Genomic DNA, 26,230 nt, shown 5'->3' with positions numbered 1-26,230 from the left:
CAAAACATGGTGAGGGTGTACAACAGATTCTGAAGGAAACAGTCTTTTAAAATCTAGAGTACAATTATATAAATATCCCTATTAACAAGTGTTTTTGGAAGACCAGGTCTTATGAATCAGAACTGACACTGATCCCTTTTGGCTTTGGGAAATTGTAGAAGACTAATCAAATATGTTAGAAATCTATAATTACTGAAGTTTAAATCTATAGTCAACGTAACAGATGCCAATGAAAGAAAACAATACCAGATGTAATTCCATCGTAGCTGTTTCTGTTAGACCACTATTATGCCTTAGAGTCGGGATGGCAAATCTATGGCATGCGTGCCACAGGTGGCACATGGAGCCTTTTATCAGGGCACATGAGGCGTTGCCCTGTCAGCTGGCCAGTGCGCATGCGTGTTATGTTCTGTGGTAACAGATGAGGTGTGAGGTGATTGAGGTAAGTGAACAGCAATTTATTAGGTAGAACAGCAATAAATAACTATGTACAGCGATTCAGCACCTTGCACTGCTTGACAGCTATTTATACGAGAGCTGTAAAGCAGAGCGACCAATAGTAATGCTTCGGGCAGCCCGCACTCAGCCAGCTGCGCCTTAACCAATCATGCGCGGCTGAGCTGTTGCCGGCTGTCAATCGTAAGTCAAGGACTTGCAGCCGGTCATAAGTCGAGGACTTTAGGACTGGTTGCAAGTCAAGGACTTAGCATGTGTAATCGCTTAAGTAGGTGGGCTGGCGTCGGACCCACCTAGAATGTCTCAGTTGTGGAGGCGCCGTCGACGAGGTAAGGAGTCCCTGTGGTAGCTCCTCCCTGAAGGGAGTGTAGCTCTGGGCGACATCATCATGGCCTACCCCCAAGGCGGATCCTGCAAAATGGGTAATTCCGGGCGAGGGTGCACGTTGGATGGAGGCGAGCCTGGTTGGGGCTGCCGGAGCAGTGGCTGGATAGGCGAGGCCTGATTGGCTGAAGGCCTCATGTTGGGAAAGACCGGGAGCAGCATTCGCGGACGGAGGTAGAACTTGGAATGGCTGCCGGAAGGCGGTAGCAGAGTAGGAAAAGCCTGATTGGGCGAAGGCCTCAAATGGATTCATGTTCAACGGTGGAACCATGGGTTGCAATGCAACTGGGGCCAGCTGCTGGATGATGGCGGGTTTTTTGTACACTTCATCTCTAGTTGTTTTTTTGGCAAATCTTACGTGCACTTTTGGGAGCCTATGTTCTTTTCTCTGTAGAATTTCGGTGAAGTTTTTGGTCATTTTTCCTTTCAGGTCTTCCTCCTTCGTTGATTGCTAAGGCATTCTGTATCCTTTCAATTTTGTCATCCACGTTTTTGATATTTCCTTTCAATTCTCCCATTTCATTTTTCATTTCTTCATGATTCCTCCTTGTTTCGTCATGATTTGTAGCCATCACTTCTTGGCTTTTTGTCAATGTCTCTTGTATCATATGGAGCATCAATTGCATACTCTGCATTGTTGGTACTGGTCCCATTGTTCCTGCCATTGTTCTGCCTTTCTCCAGCCCCAATGCACTCTCAATTGATCTTTGACTCAAGAAGGTGGGTGTTGCCGAAATCATATTAGGTGTAGTTTTTTTCACTAACTTTACTAAAGTTGCCATTCTTATCCCCTTATTTATCCTTGCCCACAATTGCATATAAATTCTACTTTACTTCTACTTTATCAGCAGTATCAGTGGTATCAATAATTATATATCTCAATATTTAACAATAATTAACCTTCCTTAATATCACGTTTCAATATCTAAACATTCCTATGTATTCTTCTATTTTGTTTTTGGTCCTTAATTATTATATATCATAGAGTTATATATCACACTGTTATCTTATACAAATAGATGTCTCTCAATTGTATCAGTTATACAGGTATTCAATTCTAGTAATTAGTTTCTATGTATCTATATCAGTTTATGTCACCGTTGGTTTTCTTGCATCAGACTTCATGGTTCAAATTTATAATCCACTAGGTGTCACCCTCTCCTCAGTATCACTGTTAGTGTCAATCAGTTAATACAACAAGTCCAGCGGAAAAGGAAAATAAAGGGGGTAAAGAAGCCCTCTAATCGTTCCAAAACAGTTCTCTCTCTACTGTCTCTGGCACCGTTCCAAGTTCTGAGGGGAATAAATACCATATACTTGTAAGTTCAACTATTCTTTGGGAAAAACAAAACAGTAGAAGGAAGAGCAAGAAGAAAAAAGTCAACAACCAACCCGACTGTTAAACAATCCTTCTGTGCTTTCCAAGCCTTCTCGGCAGTTACTATGTTCTACTCCTGTTGTCCATGCTGGGTTTTCGTTCTCACTGTGGTCACTTTCCTTCAAGTTATTCAGGCTGTCAATTCCAACTCAGTGTCTATGCTCTCACTACTTTTTGGCAAAAATCTGAACTGCAAAAACAGTCTCCTTCCCAGAGCGTCTTTCTTTCCAGGTCACCTCTCTGCCAATTTCGTGTTTTCTTTGGGTTGTCAATAATAGTAACAGATGTCTCGATTTCAACTGCTTTCTCTCTCTGCTGCCTTCTTATGCAGTCACCATCACTCCAGTCCTGATCAAGTGGCAAGATAGATCCTCGTCCGTTTATTGGGTTTCTCCTACCCACTGAGGGATTTGCCTTATCACCCCAGCGTCTTCAGAGTTTCCCCCTTAATCTGCTGGTCCCTTCAGGATCCACAGTGCTCAAAAATGAGCCCAAACAAAGAAGTTAGAGTTAGAGGTTAGGAGAACTCCCGTTCCTCAGCTCCAAGCACGGTGACATCACCACAGGAAGTCCCACCTCTGTATTGTTTTAATGGCTCAAAAAGTAGATAGTTCAGTTCAGTCTTTGAGCGACAAACAAGATTCACCCCAGATTCCTTGGAAGAATCACTGGGTAGTTTCCATGAACATTCCTAATTATGAAAAAATATACATGGGTGTGTAAGTCCTCAGTGCCTTTTATTTAGAAAGTGATTCTTTCAGATTTCAGATTTGTGCCATATTAAAAACATTGACAGCTTTTTAACAGGAACACTGTAATTTCCATGCAGTTTGGTAGACAACTTCCATGACTATGATATTGGGCATTTCCTTTAGAAAGTACCGTGTTTCCCCGAAAATAAGACAGAGTCTTATTTTCTTTTGACCTCCCTTGAAATAAGCGCATAGCCTTATTTTTGGGGAGTTCTTATTATTTTTGAGGTGTAGGAGGCCCCCTAACCTTGGCCCATGGATCCAGAGAGGGCTGGAAGTTCTGTCTCTGTTTCTAGCACACTCTTGCCACCCTAGCATCTCTGGGCCTGCCGCTCTTTTTGTAGCCACCACTAAGAGAAGGGGCGCAGGAGCAAGGTTTTGTGGGAGCGGCCTCCGCAAGACCGTTTTGCATGGATGGGAGGTGCATGTGGGGTGCATGGGGCATGTTCCCCCCTTTGCCTCCCAGGAAATGACAGGGACTGGCTGCACACAGGATTAACTATTTTAGTGGAGGGATTATTTTCGGGGAAGGGCTTATTTTAATGCATGCGCACAAAAGCCCAATTGAGATTATCCGGGGAGGTCTTATGTTGGGGGAAACAGGGTATCAGAGAGCAAGATCTCTGGGCTTACTAGTATCTGTCTCTTTTTAAGCTATGTGTGCAAAAAATATATTGGTAGATCTGCTGGCAAAATATTAGACATTACAGTCAGTGGTGGGATCCTGCTGGTTTAATGACCAGTTTGGTGATCGTGTGCTTTGCACACGCACATGCCTGACACACACAGACATGCCTGACACGTGCTGCACACACGTGCACAGTTGTAAGAAAACGTACCTTCCTCATTACTGTTATCCACTCTGCAGTGCGAATCAGCTGAGAAGATATAGGTCAGTACAGTGCAGGGATGGGCGGGCGGGCCCACCTGATCGTCGGAGCGAACCAGTTCACTGCCAGCTGATCATTGGAGTTACCAGTTTGCCCGAAGCGGTCCAAAGCGGTAGAAACCCACCCCTCATTATAGTGGTGGTTTAGCTCCCATGTAAGCAACCATTCTACCACCAGCAGCATCTGCTGGAACTGGAAGACTTCAGCTACAAAGGTTGCTTCATGTTCAAGTTGCTATTATTGCCACATCAGCTCCAAAATTAGCAAACTTCATTCTTTTTATATACATAAAACTCAATTTTTTTAACCTATTTAATTTCAGTCTGAACAGGACATGACATTTTAAAACTTTGTTGCATATTAGAGCATGGGTGCCCTCTAGAGGAAGTAACAGGACCTGCTGGGCAAAAAACCAAGCAAGAGATAAGAAAACACAAATTGACTAGCTGCTGTACACACTTTTATTCTTGCAGACTTTAGCTTCATTGCTACTGAGTGGCAAAGATCATCCTGCCATTTTATCCATTTTTTAGATTCCATAATTTTAACACCTTGGGCAGTGGTTTGTTGATCCATGCTATGCATGTGTGCACAGGTTTACTAACACTTATTTTCCACGTTACTTCTTGTGGAGTAACACAGCTGAGGTGCAGCAATCTGCTCTGCTGCGCTAATCAGCTGAGAGGATATAGGTAAGTAAAATGCAAGGGCGGGCAGTCAGGCCAACCTAATTGTTGGAGCGAGCCAGTTTGCTCTCAGCTGATCGTCGGAGCTACCAGTTTGCCCGAATCAGTCCGAACCAGCTGAATTCCCCCCTTGAGATTTTCTCATTTAGTTTTGACCCTATATGTTTTAATGTCACATTCTTAAATATGAATATACTTTTGGGGTACATATTCTAGGCACAGACTCTTTGAGCCTAGATGTGTGAGAAAATCAACATGAAATTATACTATTTAAATTATAGTATAGTATATATACTATACTATCTATCAATAATAATAAATAATAATAATAATGCATAATAGCTATTGTATATTATTATATATAATAGCTAACAATAATAGCTATTGAAGGTCCAACAGATGAAACAAGAATACAGAAAAGATGTGATAAAATCAAGAATGGAGAGTTGGCAGAACAAAGCACTGCATGGCCAATTTCTGGAAAAAATAAAAGATAATGTGGACAGTGAAAAAACTTGGTTATGATTAACAGCAGGTACATTAAAGAAAGAAACAGAGTCACTAATCCTGGCTGCGCAAGAACAAGCTATCCGCACAAATGCCATTAAGGCCAAAATCGAAAAATCCTCTGATGATGCCAAATGCAACTTTGCAAAGAAGCTGATGAAACTGTTGATCACATACTCAGCTGCTGTAAAAAAATCGCGCAGACTGATTATAAATTGTGGCACAATTCAGTAGCACAAATGATCCATTGGAATCTGTGCAAAAATTATAATATTAAAACAGCAACAAACTAGTGGGAATATAAGCCTGAAAAAGTCACCGAAAATCAGATGGTCAAGATCTTGTGGGATTTTCGCATGCAAATGGACAAAATACTGGCGCATAATACACCAGACATCACACTGGTTGAGAAAAAGGTTACAATCATAGACATCGCAATACCAGATGATAGCAGGGTCGACGAGAAGGAATACGAAAAAATCGTGAAATACCAGGACTTAAAAATCAAAATTCAGCAATTATGGCACAAACCAGCAGTGGTAATTCCAGTGGTAATTGGCACACTGGGTGCTATTCCAAAAGCACTGGAATTACATTTAAAACAGTTAAAAATTGACAAAATCACCATCAGCCAAATGCAAAAAGCCGCACTGCTTGGATCTGCACGCATATTACGAAAATACATTACAATGTCCTAGGCCCCTGGGTGGGGCCTGACTAGTAATCAGTGCCAAATCCAGCAAAACAACTGGCCACTGTGATACAATTCTGTTGTTGCGAATAATAATAATGCATAATAGCTATTGTCTGTTAATTAAAATACATTTGATAGAAAGCGATACATCTACAGTCTGTAAACATCATTTCACTGTTCTTTTGGTAATTATAAAATATAAAAACCAGGCCAGGATAAATCAAAGAATAATACTGAAATTGAGATGGAATAGTAATTTAATATTTTGGTTTAATTGATATAAGGTTTAATTTTTCATACCTCGTAAACAGTGAATATATACAATTTGCAATGCTTTATTTGTATATTCTAGCATTAAATATGGTAATATATTGTGCACCAAAAATAATCTAGTACTTTAAATACAGAACTATATAATGCTCCATTCTTTTTCAGATTGTAGAAAGTTAGCACCCACCTAGAAGAATGAAATATTTTAGGATATATTAAAAAGGCAGAATATTTTATTTCTCCTAAAGCGAAAGAGAAATCTTAAGGGAGACAGAAACGCAAAGTCACAGTTCCCTACCTCCAAGCAGATACTAAGCTGAGGCCAGCTTTTAGAAATGCAGACTTGGTATCCATTCAAGACAGGATATTTTGAACAAAGGCGGAATTAGATGGAATGGTAGGATCAGTCCTCATTCAAGATCCAAACCAGGAAAGCCATTAAGACTCAATAGGAATGGCCCAACACCCTTTCAGAACACAAGCCTCTTTGTTGCATCACCCAGCAGGCTTCACACTTGATTCAGACAAACTGACTCCACATGGCCACATGGCCACATGGGAGTCTGACTACAGCAACCAATATAATATGTGGTCTTGCCACAGGAACAGGAAGCTCAAGGGCAAAGCCCAAGAGAGAGTAAAAATAACTCTCACTCTTCACTCCATATGGTCAGCTGCCCAGGACTTCAAGCCCATGTGGTCCTGTCCCTCAACAAACCATCTTTCCAATCAGCCTCCACGTTTCCAGTGTCTTTCTCCCCACTTGGAACTGAACCAGATGGGTATTTCTTCCAACAAGATCAAGGGTGAGGAATCATAGCTCTAAAATTGCATGTCGCCTGGGCTTAATTTCAAACCTTCAGTTCAGGTTTCTGGTAAGAGCAGGGCTCCTCTTCCATTGCTTGCTGTTTGAGGAAAATGAAAGGCAATATCTTCACGTCAGAGTGAAGAAAAAAAATGACTGTCTTTGAGATAATGGTATCCCCCATTTTTGGTTAATTTTATCCAAATTTTGCCTGAAGGAAGGAAAGTTGCACTTGAAAGAAAGAAGCTTCCCAATTTCTGCCTAGATGATGATGGTTCTAGAACAGTGTTTCTCAACCTTGTCAACTTGAAGATGTCTGTACTTCAACTCCCAGAATTCCCCAGCATTCGCTGGCTGGGGAATTCTGGGAGTTGAAGTCCAGACATCTTCAAGTTGACAAGGTTGAGAAACACTGTACTAGAAAATACTTTAGTGCAGTGTTTTTCAACCACTGTGCCGCGGCACACTAGTGTGCCGTGACATAGTGTAAGGTGTGCCGTGGGAAAAACACCTTATATATAGTCAATATAGGCACAGAGTTAAAAAATTTTAACATTTTCTAATGGTGGTGTGCCTCATGATTTTTTTCATGAAAAAAGTGTGCCTCTGCACAAAAAAAGGTTGAAAAACACTGCTTTAGTGGACATCACCTGAATCAGGCATGGAATTTTACACATGGTCCAGGTGACATCTTCTACTGGTAATTCTCCTGTGTGCTTCATAGCTTCTGTTTCCATTTACTAAGGAAGAAAAAATACTGCAACAGCTGCACAGTGGCTTTGATTAGCATCACCAGGACATCAAGGTAGAACTTTCAGATTTTAAACATTCTGATCCCCTTTGTCTTCCAGTTATAAATTGCAACTTACAGTCTGTTTGTATTAACTTGTCCATTGTCTAACCAAAGGCCAACTTGCTTGCTTGTTAATGATTGCCTATTTTTAATTGAAATGCTAGGCTTGACATTTAATAGCTGCTTTCATTTAGGCCAAAGGAAGCTAGTAAAAAGCACCGCCTACTTCAAGAAAGATTATGAATCATAGCAAAAGAACAGTTAACATCCCACCCAGCTTTTACATTAAAACTTAATCTATCCCCAATAAAATAGAATGAACAAAGCAGACTAAATATTTTAAAGAAAAATTAAATGTGCAGTTTGAAAGCAAATAGTTACTGGTAAATTAACTCAGTTAATGTTTTTAAAAGCTACTGTGACTCAGATTAATGACTCACTAAGAAAAGAAATATTAAAAATAATTTATAAGGATTTTGTATTATCAGCACCAGTAAAAGGAGAAAATGCATGGAACATTTTCCTTTAAAGCAACCTGCTAATTCAATTGATATGGATTATGTATTATTTAAATTCATCTTCCTAGAACCTTATTATTTATGAAGGAAATTGTACCTTTAGACAAAGCTGATAAGACCTTTTTTCCCCTAAATCCATTGGCTTTTCTAAAATATATTAAAAGGTTAAAGAAAGAATGGGTATGTATGAACAAGCTAGATAAAACCTGATTTTTAAAAACATTTTTTCCTAAAACAAAATCACCAATTAACATGATGCCTGCACTTCACTAACACAAATTTCTATTTTGTTTTATACTACAGATCAGAGATGTCCACACTTGGTCACTTTAAGTCTTGTGAACTTCAACTCCCAGAATTCCCCAGTCAACAGTTCGGGAACCTTTTGGAGAGCTGTAGAAAAATCAGAGACACTGACAGTGATGTGAACCAATAAATTTTGGGAACCCTTACAATAGATGTTGTAGAAAGGGGTGAGTGGGTATTTTTGGACACTTGCTATATTATTGCAAAATAAATCCACCAGATGGCAACATAATATTCCCTCAAGAACAAACTTTTAAGAAGGGTTTTGTACTGATTGCACCACATTAAAATTCTGGACAGTTAAAAAGTAACAGAATAGATTACTATTGGTTGAAGAAAGAAACTCTATCTAATAGGCTTTACTAGTTTTCATGTGCAAATCTGTAGGTTAACAGCAAACAAACACATTTTATTTTATCAAAAAAAGGGTCTACAAAGTTTCAGTAACCAGACCCTTATATTTTGACAAATTCATGTAATCAGAAGATTACTGATAGAAGAGAATACTTGCAACTCAGGATGGAACTGTGAGATCCTTGATGGCTTCATTATCAAACAAGGTAACATAGATCATTAGAGATTGCGTTCCCTTCTAGCACTGTTATTGTTATCTAGTTTGGTAATGAGATGTCTTCAAAAAAAAAAACCACCAAGCTCAGAGAGAACCTAGGACCACACAATCACAAGATGGGGAAATGCCATATTCCAGTGTAGCAAATTAAGCCATTAAAATCTTTTTAGCCCTGAAAGAAGCAAGGATGCACAAGACATGTCCAAGTAGCAGGCAATATGAAGATTCTTGAGATCAATAAAACTACAATACAGGTAGTCCTCAACTTACAACCACAGCTGAGCCCAAAATTTATGTTGCTAAGTGAGAAATCTGCTAACTGAGTTTTGCCCGTTTTACAACTTTTCTTGCCACATTTGTGGGTCACTGCAGTTAGTAAACTTGTTAAGCGAATCCGGCCTTTGCTTGTCAGAAGGTTTCAAAAGGTGCTCACATGACTCTGGTACACTACGACCGTCATACATATGAGTCAACTGTCAAGCATCCAAATATAAATCATGTGACCATGGGGATGCTACAACACGGTATGAAAGATAGTCATCAGTCACTGTTTTCAGTGCTGTTGTATCTTCGAATGACCACTAAAAGAACTACGGTAAGTCAAGGACTAAGTGTATAAAGTGTGCATCCCATCATTCCTGCTTTCAACAGAACAGTATCAAGAGTCCTAGCCACAGTACAATTTCTTTGGTGTGTTGGTTGGAATCAGTAATTAATGGGATCTGCATTAAACAGTGCTGCATTGGTTCAGAACAGTTCCCACTGTAGCTTCATGGTCCATGTGAGTGAGTGATGGGAGACCCACTCAACTCAGCTTCTGCTCAGGAGGGGAAAGGGATAGAAGCTCTTGCTGGGAAAAGAAAGTTGCGTTACATCACGTTTGAGACCCCTGGTACAGTTTCCTGCCTGAGCAGGGGGTTGGACTAGAAGACCTCCAAAGTCCCTTCCAACTCTGTTATTCTATGTACCGGGCTATGCATTTTATTTAAAAATGCATAGTGGATATGGTTTTTTCCTTCTTTTCTAACCAAACTGTCTGTCATTTATCTTGAACCGAGGTAACGAGCAAGAGGTAGTTCGGACAGGTGACTAGCACTGATTGTATGTGAAATTATAAATAGGGTCAGATTGGTCTTTTTGTCTCAAGCTGTACAGTGTGAAAGAAATGTCATGCCCAGGTCCCTAGATTTAGAGTCCCCGTTGCAGGTATTTGGGGATGAAATAATAGCATATATTATTCAAAAGAAAATGGCGGTGGTCATTGCTCTCCATAGTTTATATAAAAATACATTGCCCTGATAATGTGTGAAAGGAAAGCAAACATTGAAAGTGAGGTCCAGCTTCACGTGAGGCCCTGAAAATACAGTATAATCTGAGATTTGGGTGTTTAAGTACTGCTTTTTCTTAATTTAGGTTTGTGTTTGTGTTTGTGTGTGTGTGTTTTCTATTAAGAGATAGAAAGAGACTGAGATATCAGTACTGTTGTTACTGGTTAATGCCAAAAATACTATCAGAGAACAAACAATGATTTTGCTTGTAGAAATATAAATTTCATACCATAAACATTAATTTAGATCTTACAGACTGATCAACATCAATGTTTCCTAGCAGAAACTTCATTTGGCAAATGCCTGCCCAATTTGCAAAAACATTGTTGCTGTCCCACAAACAATGGTTTGTCATGGGCCAAATCTTTGACTGCAGGATACTAATTCAGGCCTGGGAGAAGCCACTACAACAACTAATGAACCCTTCCCAAGTCCACTGCAGTGGGCGAGCAATAGTAAGTAAACTTTGTGTGGGTTAGGTTAGGTTAGGTTTATTGGATTTATATGCCGCCCTTCTCCCAAGGACTCAGGGCGGCGTACAACATACAAGAAAACACATATTACAAAAATTAAAAGAGACATTAAATAAAGTATTCAAAAAAACCCAATTGATATTTACAATAAAAATTTAAAAATTAAAATAAAATTAACAACCAAATTAATCCTATATTTTATTCTATTCAGGCCAGGCCGACTTGCTGGAAAAGCCAACTTTTTAGGGCACGTCGGAAGGACCGGAGGTCGGGGATTATGCGAAGCTCCGTGGGCAGCTCATTCCAGAGGGAAGGCGCTCCCACAGAGAAGGCTCTCCCTTGGGGGTCGCTAGCCAACACTGTCTGGCCGACGGCACCCTGACAAGGCCAACTCTGTTGGATCGCACTGGACGGTGGGAGGCTACTGGTGGCAGTAGGTGGTCTCACAAGTACCCTGGGCCTAAGGCATGGAGCGCTTTAAAGGTCATAATTAGTACCTTGAATCGCACCCAGAAGACCACCGGCAACCAGTGCACGCCTCCTAAAAGGGGTGTAACATGGGAGCACCTAGGTACCCCCATGATAACCCGCACGGCTGCATTCTGGACCAGTTGAAGCCTCCGGGTGCTCTTCAAGGGCAGCCCCATGTAGAGAGTGTTACAGTAGTCCAGGCAAGAAAGGACAAGGGCATGAGCGACTGTGCACAGAGCATCCCGATCCAGAAAGGGACGCAACTGACGTATCAGACGAACCTGGTAAAAGGCCCCCCTGGTCACGGCCACCAGATGTTCTTCTAAACTAAGCCGCATATCCAGGAGGACTCCCAGATTGTGGGCCCTCTCTGATGGGGGTAAAGTTTCTCCCCCTATCATCAAAGATGGAACAAGATGCACAAATCGGGATGATGGAAACCACAGCCACTCAGTCTTGGAGGGATTTTTACTACTCGTGTCTTGCCCAATCACAACTTTTTCAGTCTTCCTTTTGATTTCCACCCACCCATTCTTCCATATTTTTTACATAAAAGCAAAACTAAATTGTTACAGGCTCAATGGGGCCTTCTTCAACAAAGAGGCCTTGGCTGCCCTAGGATATGTCAGCCCTTGAAACTGCTCCTGTGTTATGCTTATGCCAACCTACTATTAAACCAGCTTAAGAAAATCGGGTTCAGACTGAAACATTGTGGCAATGGCTTGCAAACTATTCAGTCCAGCTACAGACCACCATGTACTTGCTTTGGGACTGCTGGGCTTTCCCATCTTTCTGTTTTATAAAGTAGCTACCTTACTTCCTGTTGGGGACAGTTGTGGAGGAATCTTACTGGATATGCAATATGCATGTGTATATGAATATACTCATGCAAATCTTTATATACAAAGTTAAACTGAACTTATACGTATAAAGTTAAAGCATCAATATACATATACATGCAGTTTTTAAAATATCACTTCTTATTGTGAAGTCTATAATAACACAGCTATAAGATTTTTTCATGTATACAGAAGGTTTCTGGTTCAAGATATGGCAGAAACTTTAGAATAGAATAATAGAGTTGGAAGGGACCTTGGAGGTCTTCTAGTCCAACCCCTTGCTAAGACAGGAAACCCTACACCACTTCAGACAAATTGATATCCAACATTTTCTTAAAAACTTCCAGTGTTGCAGCATTCACAACTTCTGGAGGCAAGTTGTTCCACTGATTAATTGTTCTAACTGTCAGGAAATTTCTCCTTAGTTCTAAGTTGCTTCTCTCCTTGATTAGTTTCCACCCATTGATTCTTATCCTACTCTCAGGTGCTTTGGAGAATAACTTGACTCCCTTTTCTTTGTGGCAACCTCTGGGATATTGGAACACTGCTATCATGTCTCCCCTAGTCCTTCTTTTCATTAAACTAGACATACCCAGTTCCTGCAACCGTTCTTCATATGTTTTAGCCTCTGTCCCCTAATCATCTTTGTTCCACTTTGCATTCTTTTTAGAGTCTCAACATCTTTTTTACATTGTGGCGGCCAAAACTGAATGCAATATTTCAAGCTCAGGCTATTTGCTGATAGTCTTAGTTATTTGCCTCCCCCCCCCTTTTCTTGAGCTTCCTATTTTTTCCAGTGCTTTGTTTTTTTTCTACCAGGTCCCTCCAAATGAGCAACCTTCCATTTACAAAGTAAGTCTTTGTGCTATTCAATGGGAAGGGTAGCTCTGAAAGGTATAACAGACTATGCTAAGCATTAGATCAGTTTGAAGATATATTTCTGTGTTTGTAAAGTAGCCAACTGCTGGGGTTCACTTGCAACGAATGGACAGGAACATGACATAACACGGAAAGGTATATTTGGGAAGTGGAGCAAAACAGTATACCCTGAGGTAACTCTGATGATGGGTTGGGGATTAAAGGAAGCAATGTCCCTTTCTGCTTTCCAGAAGTGACTGTTGGTCTGTTTTGGCAATGGAGGGATCAGCCGGTTCCAATAAGCCCTTAGGTTTTGGAAAGAATTATATCCTTATATCCAGTGGTGAAATTCATTTTTTTTACTATGGCTTCTGAAGGTGTGGCTTGGTGGGCATGGCAAGGGAAGGATACTGCAAAATCATCTCAATTCCCACTTCACTCTGGGGCCAACCAGAGGTGGCATTTGCCGGTTCTTCGAACTACTCAAAATTTCTGCTACTGGTTCTCCAGAATCTACTGGATTTCACCCCTGCTTATATCCCTTATTCCTTGACCCTTGTTTGAGTAAAAGCCTATAATAAAGAAATTTAACCAGCATCCCACCTGGTTTACTCCTTGCCTTTATTATTTATTAAACATTTATGCACATTTGTTCTAGTATAAAATTTACAATGAAACACTTCTGTGCTATTCATTCATTTATAAAATAACAAACCTTTTAAATAATGCAATATAATCGTTCTCTACTCAAATTCTCATTCATTTAAGCTACCAATGCCTTCCCTCCTGGCTTAGTTTACCCTCTTTAGTTTCTTTGGAAGTTCGTATTACCTTTACCTTGTATTCTGCCTCTCTCGTAGCAGCAGCGAAGTTTTCCATACATGTTTCTAATGGCAGAATAAACTCACATTATAGTTCTACGTAAGCTGTTCTCCATTTCATTGGCTACCCAATTATGCATTTATCAATTATTGAAGAAGTATCACTTGAAAGTTTTATCTCTTTTCTTTTAAGAGGGCAATGCTGGGTGCAGAAGAGAAATTGTTTTGTTTTGTTTGTTCTGCAAGGGTATCTGTTTGCAGCATGTAAGGACCAGTGTCGCTGCTATGTAACAATATATGTGAAAACAACATAATTCATGTATAATCGGTTCCTGTAATTTTCCTTTTTATCTGCACTAACAACATTACGTGCTACTTTCAGCTGTATTTGTTTCATCCGATTCAGGCATTCAGTTGTTTTTAAAGGTGAACAATGGGTTCAAATACCCAGATGCTTGATGGAAATAAAAACAAATTACAAATACTGTAATTCTGAAATAAAACAGAGATACATTAAACCAAGCCACTTTTACATCCGTTTCTAATTTTTAAAGTACTTTTCTTAAGTGAAGTGTTTTTCTTCTGAATTGGACAAATCATTGTATAGAGATAGGCAAAGATACTTTGGAACAATCTCCCCGTAGAGATTCATACCCTCACCACAGTCCAGAGCTTCCGCACAGCCCTTAAGATCTGGCTATCCCGTCAGGCCTGGGGATAAAATCTTCATACACCCCACCCGAATGTTGAATGAATGTTGTGTTTTATTGCTATTTTTATTTGTACCCACATATTATTTTACGTTCTGTCTTGCACTCCCTTCCCATGAGTTGTAAGCCGCCCTGAGTCCCCTCAGGGAAAAGGGCGGCCTATAAGTGACAATAAATACAAATACAAATACAAATACAAATACATTCAGATATTTCCTTTCTGCTATTTATTTATCAAGCTATGTCGTCTGTGACCGTAGAAAGGGTTTTCTTCTAATTTATCATCATTAAAAAACAAAATAAAACAAAAGTACCTATTACTAAGATGAAAAGATATTAAACTTATATTATTCCTGATGTTCTTTAAAAAAAATCAAGGCAAACATATTTTTCCGTGTTTAAAATAGGGATATACTGGCAAAAAAGGATAGTACGGTACTGGCCTTTTTTTATTCCAGCTCTTGCTAAAGAAATCAGAGCAAAGTGCCAAGTTATGTCTGGCCCCAAAGACGTTCATAGTTCATTTGATATTAGCGATCCATTAGATACCTTTTTTAAAAATTGGGTTCTGTGACCCCCTAGGGTTTAGTGAAGATTTGAATGGGATCTGCAGGACTAAAAGTTGGTGAAAGCTCTCTGAAAATGATGGAGGGTTTTTCTCCCTTAGTCCTTAATGGAAAACTCTACACAAGAGGAGAAAAAAATTATATAAAGGATTAAAGAAAAACTGTCTATAGGTGACTAAGATGAAAAACAAAACAAAAAACAAAAAATTATCTTCAAAGAACGGATAATTTTTCGCCTTTAGTTCTTTACACAGATTTTTTTTCTTAAACACTGAGGCACAGCAAAATGTCAGCTGGCATTCAAAACACCACCCCTCTTGGTCAGACATTCTGAGGGGAATTTTTAAAAATATTTTTTGTTGAAAAGTTAAATACAAGCCAACATACAGAAAAAGGGAAAGAAATTGTTAAAGCAATGAAAAGGAGAAAAAAGGAAAGAGAAAACAGAAAAAAGTTAAAGAAATAACTTCCAATCTACGTCACTGCAGTTATAAATATATTTAAAGCCCCTTCAAAATTATATGATTCCCTTCTTCCCATATTCTGCTCTTATTAATCAATAAATCCAAAAATCATCACTTCCTCCAGATTTTGTGGGAGGGGTCATGAGGAGAAAAGTTTCATACTCTAGAAAAACTTGCATTATGCCGTCATGTTATTTTATATTTTTTCAAAAAATTGTAGTGGTAAGCAAAGAAACTGAGAATCTACTATAAGAAAACCAGTGTTCTGTCATGGTATAAGCTGCTCTTTTTCCTTCCAGCTGCAACTATTCATTTTGTGGTATGTGTGATGAGATTTCCTTTTGATAATGATATACAAATGGCGACTATAGGGACAGAAAATATATAGTTCTGCTTTGTTTATCTCTAAACTGCACAATATCTAAGCAGAATTCTCTGGAATCTCAAGCATCCATTCCTATTACAATCCAAAACAAACATGGAAGGTGACACACTAAGGTATTCATGATCCTAATGGCGATTTTTTTTTTATGGTATGAAGAGCAAGAGTGGTATTCATCCAGTTCTGACAGGTTCTGGAGAACTGGTAGTGGAAATTTTGAGTAGTTCGGAGAATCACCGAATAGGCTGGCCCCGCCCCTGCTGCCTCCCAGCATGCCAGCCAATCTTCTTTTGTTGTCCTGAACAGGAGAAGGGAGCTGGAAAGCAGGTTAGTGGGATGAGGAGAGAATGGGGATTTTGCAGTAAGCTTCCCCCAGGAGTGGGGAGGGAATGGGGATTTTGCAGTATCCTTCCCCTGCCACGCCCACAAAGCCAGACCCACGAAGTCATGTGACGCCCACAAAGCCAGGCCCCTAGAACCATTAGTAAAAAAAAAATGAATCCCACCATTGCTCATACTTGTCTCTCTGGTTATTTTTGAACTGAGGTTCTGATCCAAACTGTTTGCTTTAAACTTGGAGGTATCCACAGAATATGGGAAAATAAATAAATAAATCAAAATGGCAACGGGGTGGGAATGATCAAAGCTCTATTTTTTATATATATCCAACCCACTTGAAAAATAGACAGAGTTTCAATCACATTGTTGTACCTGTTACATTGATTTCTTTTATCCTGCAGGCCCTCCTGCTTATGCTTCAACTTTTACCAAGGACAATTAGTGGATTAAATTCATCATGCAAAATGTTCAGAACTTACACAACATAAGAAACTAACATTCCTGCGACTTCTCCACGTGAAAAAAAAAACCTGCTTTATATTTTTATATCAATGTAGCAATGCAGTCAAATGTCCTGTCAATTAGGTGCCACTACTTGGGAGTAAGCCCCAATCAGCTTAATGTGACTATTTTTAAGTAAACCTAATTAGGAAAGATAAAACTGCAGATTTCTTATAAATAGCCGCAATGAAGGTCTAATTAGCTAAATGTCTAGATTTGAATCACTGCATAAAGAAAGTTATTGGTTATACAAGTTGCATAAGGAGTTTAATGTTAACAAGGAGGAAGAATATACAAAAGCACACACTTACTATGTGACGTGCTGCAAACACACCATCAACGATCGCACAACAAAAAGCTGCTACCACTCCAAAGCTGATGAACACGATGGATGCTATCAGCTACAAAGAGAAAGGTTGATTTAAATTAAGTGTTTCTTGCTTGCATTGGAAGTCAGTTATGAAGAATTAGAAAATGCACCTGTACTTTTTAAAACTTGTTTGGCCATTCAACTTATATGGAATAGATGGCAAGAAAAATCGGGGAAATTATGAAGTAGAATTGCTTGCACATGCTATAAACGTTGAACACATATGTTGAGCTGTGCAACACATGTAAAAACATTCCTTTATGTGATAAAAAACACACTTGCTGAATAAGCCTATTGACAGTTAAGTATATATCAGACAGATGCTCAGCAGTTAATAAATATGTAGCTGATCTTACCTTACATAAAAATGGATGCTAAATAATGATTCAATAATTCTAAGTAAATGTTCCCTATTTGTGCACTAGGTGAATGAAAGAAGTTCACTGGTTAAAACTGATAAGTGACTTTTTCAGCATTAATTACCAAATGTATAAAAGGAAAATAGGATGGACCTATCTACAGAGTTAGGCTTAACCAACCTATAATAGTTTCCCCATCCACCAAGCATCTGCTTGCACATGGCAAAGAGGCAACTGGACAGTCCAGTTGCCTCTTGAAAACAGCACCTTTGGGACAACCATGACCTGGATGACTGAGAATTTCCATAGACACGTGACAAAGAATCAAAACAAAGTAATTTAGATATGATAATGTGGTATCTACCACTCCATTCCTACAGATAGGAGACTGTAGAAATGTTGCTGCATGGAGAATGCTGTACTTGAGCACAGTAACTGGAATAGATTTTCTGAAGGGTGTGTGATTTGTTTAATTAAAATGCATGTTAGCTGAAATAATGCAATCTATTTTATTCTTCACGAGAGATCTTGGTTGTGAAGTGATATGCTTTATTTTTCCCTCAAAAGAATCCTAAAAAAAATCTTCCTAAAGAAAAAAGATTTTCCTAAAGATGCTTCATTTAATAATATTGAATGACGCATTTTGCTTGTAAAAGGTTTTCTGTTATAACCCTCAATCTTGGGTTAGTCTATCTAGATAACGCCTCCATTCCTTTGTACAAAGCCTCTCAATGTTTGCATAACTAGATTTTATGAAGGAAAACAGTGTAGTTATCAAAGAGTCCCTGGGGTTGAGAAGCAGAAAAACAAATAAAAAAATAATAACCAAACATTGAAGGGCATTTGTAAACTGGAGTTCCCTGCCTTCTGCTTGAGCTGGTATCATTATCAGATTGTTTACAAGTGGCACGTAGTCTCATAATAATCATTTAATGTACTGTAATATTTTGCCCTGTCTTTTAAGGAGGGAAGGGCACTGAAATGCCACCCCCACACATACAGCAGAAAAACAAAATACATTGTGTCTTCCCTGGTTGCCCCTCTGCAGCTATTAAGGTAGCTTATCATTGCGATAGGCACCAAGATATACAATTTATGCCCTATTCTCTCCAAAGGTTGGTGCCACGATAAGAGCATGGGTGTCATTGAGACTTCATTCAAGAAATGTCTCATTACAGGATAGGATTATATCACAGGTACTGGATGCTCATTATTCATTTATATCTATTTGAGCTGCAGCACTTACAATGATTACAATGGATTTCTAATGAGAAAAAGCTTTGCAATTACCTAGCTGTAGTTCACCTCTTATGTAGGATATTTTTAATTATTTTTTCCTGCAAAGCCTCAAAGCTTCCTGTTCATCCAAGGTGACAAAAATTATGAAAAAAAGTTATTATTCAAGTGAATGCTAATAAATACCTTGAAAATATTTCTGTAAACAGCTACCGTGGTCCTCAAAGTTAACTCTTTCACTTGGAAGCGACTTAAAGATAACAAATATTAAATTATCTGCAATGGCCTTTAACCATCATACTCAACTTTAGCAATTTCCAAATACCATATTACCCATTAAAATGTTCTAGGTTAGGAAACTAATGAGATTCACCTACCAAATATTATATCTGACAGAATAAAGTTGCATGTGCACCTTCAAAGTTGTATAATAAAAACTGTGTAATTGCATGGGCATTGTTTAACAACAGGAAAGATAGGAAGTTACAAGTCCTCCAATCTTCCATTTATGAAAAGCATCAATACTCCAGGATAATACTGCCATTACTTTTTAAATTTTCCATTTTCACTTGTATCAAAGCAACCTTTTCAACAGATGGTGTGCAAGTTTTTCAATCATTGGTACTCATCAGGCAAAATAAAAACAAAGAAACAAAGGGAAGGGGAAGGATTTTGGAAGGAAAAAATGTCTATTATTAACTATTAAATTTGCATTTAGTCTTATAGCAAATAACACATGCTATTATGCTGACCACTTTCCTAGTCTAATTGGACTATCAGTTTATCAGGTTCTGTTCTCAAGGTGAACTAGGACTATTGCAAAAGTTGGTCTGTTTAACATGTTGCCACTTATCAAAAAAACCATATCCCTCCCTTTCCCATCACATTTTTATTTAACCATCACAACACTGACTTTGAAACATGCTCTGCACATTCAGAGCATACAAGCATTCTAGGAATTAATTATCTAATATGATATGTCCAAAGCGCCAATTTCTTATTTCAGTAATTAAACTTAGGCAACAAAGGTAGTAGAACCCTAACCCTAACTCTTCCTCATAGTGGTAGAACCCCAGGTTATTATACAAATGGAATCTAGTGAGAAGACTAAGCTAGAAGAAAGTAACAGCATTCACATTATTGTTATTTATTAAATTTGCATAGCACCCAATTATCAATGACTCTGGGTGTTAACCAGAGGTGGGTTCCTACCAGTTCGCACCTATTCGGTAGAACCGGTTCGTCAAATCTACCGAACCGGTTAGAAGAGTTTCCACCAGTGGACCCGGAAAGCAGGCCACACCTACAGAAGAGGTTCCAAAACTTTTTGAAACCCACCACTGGTCCTTGGATATGATTGTTCTACACTATCATGCTCATATTTATAAAACTCAGTGCCTCTGTGAAAGGTAAGGATGACTACTGCGTTTGTGGTGCAATCAGAACATTGCGTGTGTTGAAGTTGTTTTAACGCAAACCAAAGATGCCTTTTAAAAAACAAGTTTACATCATATTCTTATGCATGCCGGTGCTGTGTGTGAGGTAATTTAAGGTGGTTCTGACAAGTGTCGTCGGCATCTTCATATCCGGTCACATGGGCAGCAAGCCACTCCCACAAAGGAGGCCACACCCACAGAGTAGGTTCGAACAATTTTTGAAACCCACCGCTGGTGTTAACAAATGGATTTCACCTACGGTACTTGAAAACCACTTCTGGACTTTATGCTTGAGGTGGAAAAAAATGAAACTTTGATTTTCGGTTTTACTGATTAGACAGATTTGTTTTTATAGAAATGGTTAAGTTTATTCTATTATATAAAAGTAAAATGTTGAGATTTGATGTTACTGTTTTATTCTACTGCACCAGAAGGAGTCGGAAGCTGATGCTTTCTTTCTTATTTCCCTTCTGTTCTGCGCTTCTCTTTTCCTCTTTCCCTCGCTTATTTTTCCTACTGTTTGATTTTGTATTTTTGTATTTTATATTATAAACTAATGAAAACTGTAAACAAAATGCATCTGGAAATTAAAAAATATACAAAATAATAAATGAATGAATGAATGACGAAATAAATAAATAAATAAATAAATAAATATCTTGTTCCTGCCCAGTAAAAAAAAAAAAAACTAAAAAAAAAACCCAAATGGATTTCATCTCCACAAAATAAAGAAAGGGCTTAAACTGAGTTTTAAAAAGAAATCAGACATATGAAGTCATGCCTCATAACGAAGACGACTAAACACCTAGTTAAAGTTTAATTGTCTATTAATGGCTCCCAGCTATGACTGTTAATAGCTGAGGAACAGAGTACCTTTTCATGTTAGATTCTGGGATCAAACAAGGAGAAAAGTGTTGGATGAATTGTAAATCGGAACATGCTGTTATCTGGTTGAACTGTAGACTTATGCCTCGCAAAAGAACCATGAACAAAATAGACAATAATAAAATTAAGCTCTAAAGTAGATTTTAATGAGTAGTGCTTATCTTGTGTGCTTCATTTTAGTCTTTCTTTCATTATCCATTTTGTACTTTACTAGTCACACTGTTACCATAGCATATATTACACAAATTGACAATGACTTGAATCCTTATAAAATTACGGAGATATGTTGAGAGAAACAGAATGAAAAACAGAGTACCAGATCAATGTTCTGATTTTTAAATCACACAGTTTATTATTTGCTTACCATTTGCTTTCGATTCTCTACCAGATGGAGGCCAATAATCCCTAGGAAGGATCCAAAGCCAAGCTATGGCAAAAAGCAAATCCACAACAAATAGGACAAGTTAGCTACATTTATAAGATGTCGTTAATTTTAAATAAGAAGAAAAGAAGAATGAAAAGTGCCATTCCAGGTAAGTTGAGAACCTGCTTCACATATACAGTATTATCTGTAAGACTCTTCATAAAAAAAAATAACAGACTGCAATTAAAAAGTTTATCAAGAGTCTAACAAGCTTCTAGGAAACAAACAAGATGGATTAGCTCAGGAGACATCATTTCCTTATTTATTTATAAAAGGCAATTCCATATAATAACTTAAAATGGGTTGAATTAACTGTCTGTCTGTCTGTCCTATCCTGTCCTGTCCTTGTATGGATGGATGGATGAATGGATGGATGGATGGATGGATGGATGGATGGATGGATAGATGATGATGATGATGATAGATAGATAGATAGATAGATAGATAGATAGATAGATAGATAGATAGATAGGCAGGCAGGCAGGCAGGCAGGCAGGCAGGCAGGCAGGCAGGCAGGCAGGCAGGCAGGCAGGCAGGCAGGCAGGCAGGCAGGCAGGCATCTGTTCAACTATATATAATAAGTATGGTGTGAAATAAATGTAATTTAGGAAAAGAAAGAAAAAAAGGAAATAGCTTTTCTTCAGGAAATAGAATTGAAAACAAAGAAGTGGCCCATGAATAAAATAGGTTATTTTTTATTAATTCAACAGATAGGCCCTGTTACTAATAGAGCTTCTATTTATAGCATAAAACTATGGATAACAAAATTAAAAATTGGGGGAAATTGGCGATTTAAATGGTGAAGTCTATGGTCATTTTGAGCACTTCTTCTCTATAATGGTCCATGCTATGCATCGATGTTTCCTTGTTTATTTCCTTGTTTAATTGCAGCAGATCTCATAGGTCAGCTTAACAGTAAGACTCAACATGGTTCTTTCATAGAAGCTGGCCTTTTTGGGTCACTTTGCTTAGGTGGCAATGGAAGGATTCGTTCTATTTTGGACCTCATGGCTGTACCATTTTGTGTGGAGTTTTGACAATACTGCTAGAAGAATATTAGTGCGGCCTGAAGCCCAATCAAAATGGCAGTCAACAGTGGTGGCATTTATCAGGACAACTAAACGCTGCAGGTGGGTAGCACTAGAATCTAGCAGTGGAATTGAGAAGTCCTTCCTCCAAGAGGACAGAAGAGCCATGGCTAGCAAGGAAGCCATTCTGAGCCACATGGCATGAACATAGCAGCTCCTTCCATCACTAATAAAAATGGCTGCTCTGAAGACAACCTGCTGTCTTGGAGGAAATGACATGGAACCTCGCATCCTAAGTGACCCAGTTAAATCCTCTTAAAGCAGGATTTAGCCTAAAAAGCCATTAACTTGGTTTAAACAAGGTTCAAATTGTCCCCCATTAAAAAATCAAATTGCCCTCCTGGAGCATGGTCCCCACGTTGGGAACCACTGTTCTAACCCTAACCTTACAAAAGAAAACATGACATACGTAGATGTAATCAAACGGTAAAGTACCAATATCAGACAGTTGGGTCAGGAAGCATATTTTTATTTTCCCTCTAAAACACACCTGCACACGCACACACATACAGACAAAATGTGGAGCCCAGTGCACATTCCCAGGACAGGAAAATGATTACCTGCCACTGAGGAAACTTTTTAAAGGAATCCCTTCATGGATTATTCTCACTCCCAGATTCACAAGGAGGGTTTACCTGGCCTAAAAAAATAGTAGAACAGGCACCCAAAAGAGTACTTGGGTACTAAAATATTGATGAATTTAGTGAACCCGCCAAAACTGGATAGAAGCATTCCTGATCTTGTTTCCCATAAAGTCCTATATCCATGATGGTGAACCTATAGAGCCGAGGTGGCGCAGTGGTTAAATGCAGCACTGCAGGCTACTTCAGCTGACTGCAGTTCTGCAGTTCAGCTGTTCAAATCTCACCGGCTCAAGGTTGACTCAGCCTTCCATCCTTCCGAGGTGGGTAAAATGAGGACCCGGATTGTTGTTGGGGGCAATATGCTGACTCTGTAAACCGCTTAGAGAGGGCTGAAAGCCCTATGAAGCGGTATATAAGTCTAACTGCTATTGCTATGGCACATGTGCCAGAGGTGCAGAGGTTTCAAAAAATTTTTAGAACCTCTTCTGTAGGTGTGGCCTGCTTTGTGGGAGTGGCTTGCTGGCCATGTGACCAGGTGGGAGTGGCTTGCTGGCCATGTGACTGACTGGGATTGGCTTGCAGGCCATATGACCGGGTGGATGTGGCCAACTTATAAAATGTGGTGAAACTCACTTAACAACGCTCTTGCTTAGCTATCAAAATGTTGGTTCAGAAACTCTGACATTTGAAGCATGCACGTCTTAAAACTGTCAAGTTACAAGACCCTTGCACCCCTAATCCTTTAGAACAAACCCACAGGGGTGTTCAAACTTGACAGCTTTAAGACTTGTGGACTTCAACTCCCAGAATTCCTCCTCTCGCTCTTCATATTGATGATGTGCGGATGGGCGGTGGGAGGGAGCTGGAACTGGTTCTGAACAGCACTGTAGATTTGTGGAACCTCTTCTATAGAGCTTTCTCTGCTGCCACACACATTGTCGCCCAGGTCAGATCTCCATGGCATTTTTTTCATGAGCTGCTGTTTCCCTGCAAATGATGAAACAGAAGCTCATGAAAGAAAAAGATCTTATCTCTTGCTGCATTGCTGGTGTTGGGATGCCCCACCTCCTGCAAGCCAGCTAGTCTTTGGGACTCTGCTGTGCATGCACAGATGTCCATGCATGTGTGCACTCACACATGTCTGTGCATGTGTGAGTTTGTGCATGACTGTGCATGTCTGGGCGCATGTATGTGCATGCATGCGTGCATGTCCTTGCATGTATGCATTTGTGTATGCATGCATCTTTCCGTTTGGGCATGCACGCATGCACAGTTTGGGCACTTGGTGCCTAAGAGGTTTGCCATCACTGTCTTATATACTGTATCTTGCCCCAAACTACATGTTAGTGTTTTCAATATAAGGAATGAATTTTCCCATTATTTCATGCTTTTCTCATTCTTTTGAGTCAATCGTGGCTCATGGTAACCATATGCAATCTTCCACATTTTCTATTAAGTTAAACATGATTGATTATTTAGGTTTATTGTCAAATTGCACAAAACCTGCACAAGGGGAGATATATAGACAGTTGTCAACATATGACCACAACTGGAACAAGAATTTCCATCCTAAGTGAAGCCAGGCCCATTTTTTCTGACTATTTTTACATTTTTGCTCCATTATTTGATGCACTATGAATACTGGCAAAACTAAAATGCAGTGGTTGATAGACTTACTATTATTCCTGGATAATAGCCTCCCACAGTTACATTTTCAGTTCTCGTGGTTGCTGCAAGGCCTATGGACAGTATGAAAACAGACACCACCAAAAGGGCGACTGTGAACCAAAGAGATGTTTTCTTTCTTTTTGTGAAGTGTCCTGTGAAAAAACACACATTGTAAATCCATATTAAAAATACACTAATTTCAAAGGAGAGGTGAGTCTGCTTCATTCGCACGCAACCATCTTAACAAGAAACCTGATGTCAAGCTTCTTAGATAGTCTTAGCTTAGAATCAGCAACTTCTAATTAGAAATATCTTATCTCTGAAATTAGGTTCCTAGACAAAAGGATGTTAGATTAGGAGGCCTTTTTCTGCTGAAGGCTCACTTCATTTGATAGGTAAGGTAAAGATACATATATGTCTGCACACATACATATGTGCTAGTTATTCCCAACTCTAGAGGGCAGTGCTCATCTCCATTTCAAAGCCGAAGAGCCAGCGCTGTCCAAAGACGTGTCTGTGGTTATGTGGCCAGCATGACTAAACACTGAAGGTGCACAGAAACACTATTACCTTCCCACCAAAGGTGGTCCCTATTTTTCTACTTGCAGCTTTATGTGCTTTTGAACTGTTAGGTTGGCAGAAACTGGGACAAGTAATAGGAGCTCACTCTATTACGCGGCGCTAGGGAATCAAACCAACAAGTTCAGCATCTCAGCCACTGAGCTAAGTGTCCTTCATTTGATAGTCGAGTCAATTACTGTACTGAGCAGCCCAAAAGCCCACTTGGGGAATTCTGGGAGTTGAAGTCCACATATTTTAAAGTTCCCAAAATTGGGAAACACTACATTAGATGATGCAAAGGAAATATGAAACACTCCAATCCTCTACTAGTGGTTTCCTTGACTGTGCTGTCTACTTGACACCGCTAAGCAGGGTGAAATCATTCTTTTTCTGCCATCCCTTTCATTTCTCCCTCCCTCCTCAATCTTCTCTGTCTGTCTTTCTTGGATCTCTTCCTTCTCAAGCAAGAAGTTGCTGGAAAACAGAAAAACGATTTTGTCCTAAGCCTGAACAACCAACCTAAATGACTTCTGAAATTAGATTGAGAATCAAACCTTGGAAAGTTCTATTCCAGGACACATTATGTAATACAAGATATCTATGATTTCATTTCTTCCCCCTTATTTTTTGTGCTGAAATGATACCAAAGATAAATTGGAAAAGTATCATATTGCCAGAGGTGCACTAATATTTCCTTGTTTCCTAAGATACATGATTCCTCTAAATCTGCTTTTTATCTGAAAGAAAGAAACATCTAAGGACGTTTCACATCACAAACAGGATTTCTACCAGTGAACATAAACCAATGACTCTATGTATAGTGAATTAAGGGCAGTTTTTTATTTTTAAAATATTCT

General features: G+C 39.2%; 1 protein-coding gene across 1 annotated transcript in view; it reads right to left on the bottom strand.

The window, feature by feature from the left end:
- TMEM255B (transmembrane protein 255B) overlaps window positions 1-24,883 on the bottom strand; it is a 39,206-nt gene extending 14,323 nt beyond the window's left edge. The window contains exons 1-3 of the mRNA XM_087726499.1: window positions 24,822-24,883; window positions 21,413-21,475; window positions 17,074-17,163 (exon numbers count right to left, since the gene is read on the bottom strand). Of these exons, the coding sequence (XP_087582625.1) occupies window positions 17,074-17,163; window positions 21,413-21,415 (93 nt within the window). The 5' untranslated portion in view covers window positions 21,416-21,475; window positions 24,822-24,883. The remainder of the gene's footprint in view (window positions 1-17,073; window positions 17,164-21,412; window positions 21,476-24,821) is intronic.
- Window positions 24,884-26,230: the final 1,347 nt, after the last annotated feature.

Source organism: Thamnophis sirtalis, unplaced genomic scaffold, assembly GCF_051295495.1.
Source record: "Thamnophis sirtalis isolate CommonGarterSnake01/CBP01778 unplaced genomic scaffold, rThaSir2_p1.2 scaffold_12, whole genome shotgun sequence".
NCBI lineage: Eukaryota > Metazoa > Chordata > Lepidosauria > Squamata > Natricidae > Thamnophis > Thamnophis sirtalis.
Note: the sequence above shows the minus strand (reverse complement) of the source record. Positions and strands in the feature narration are given on the sequence as shown.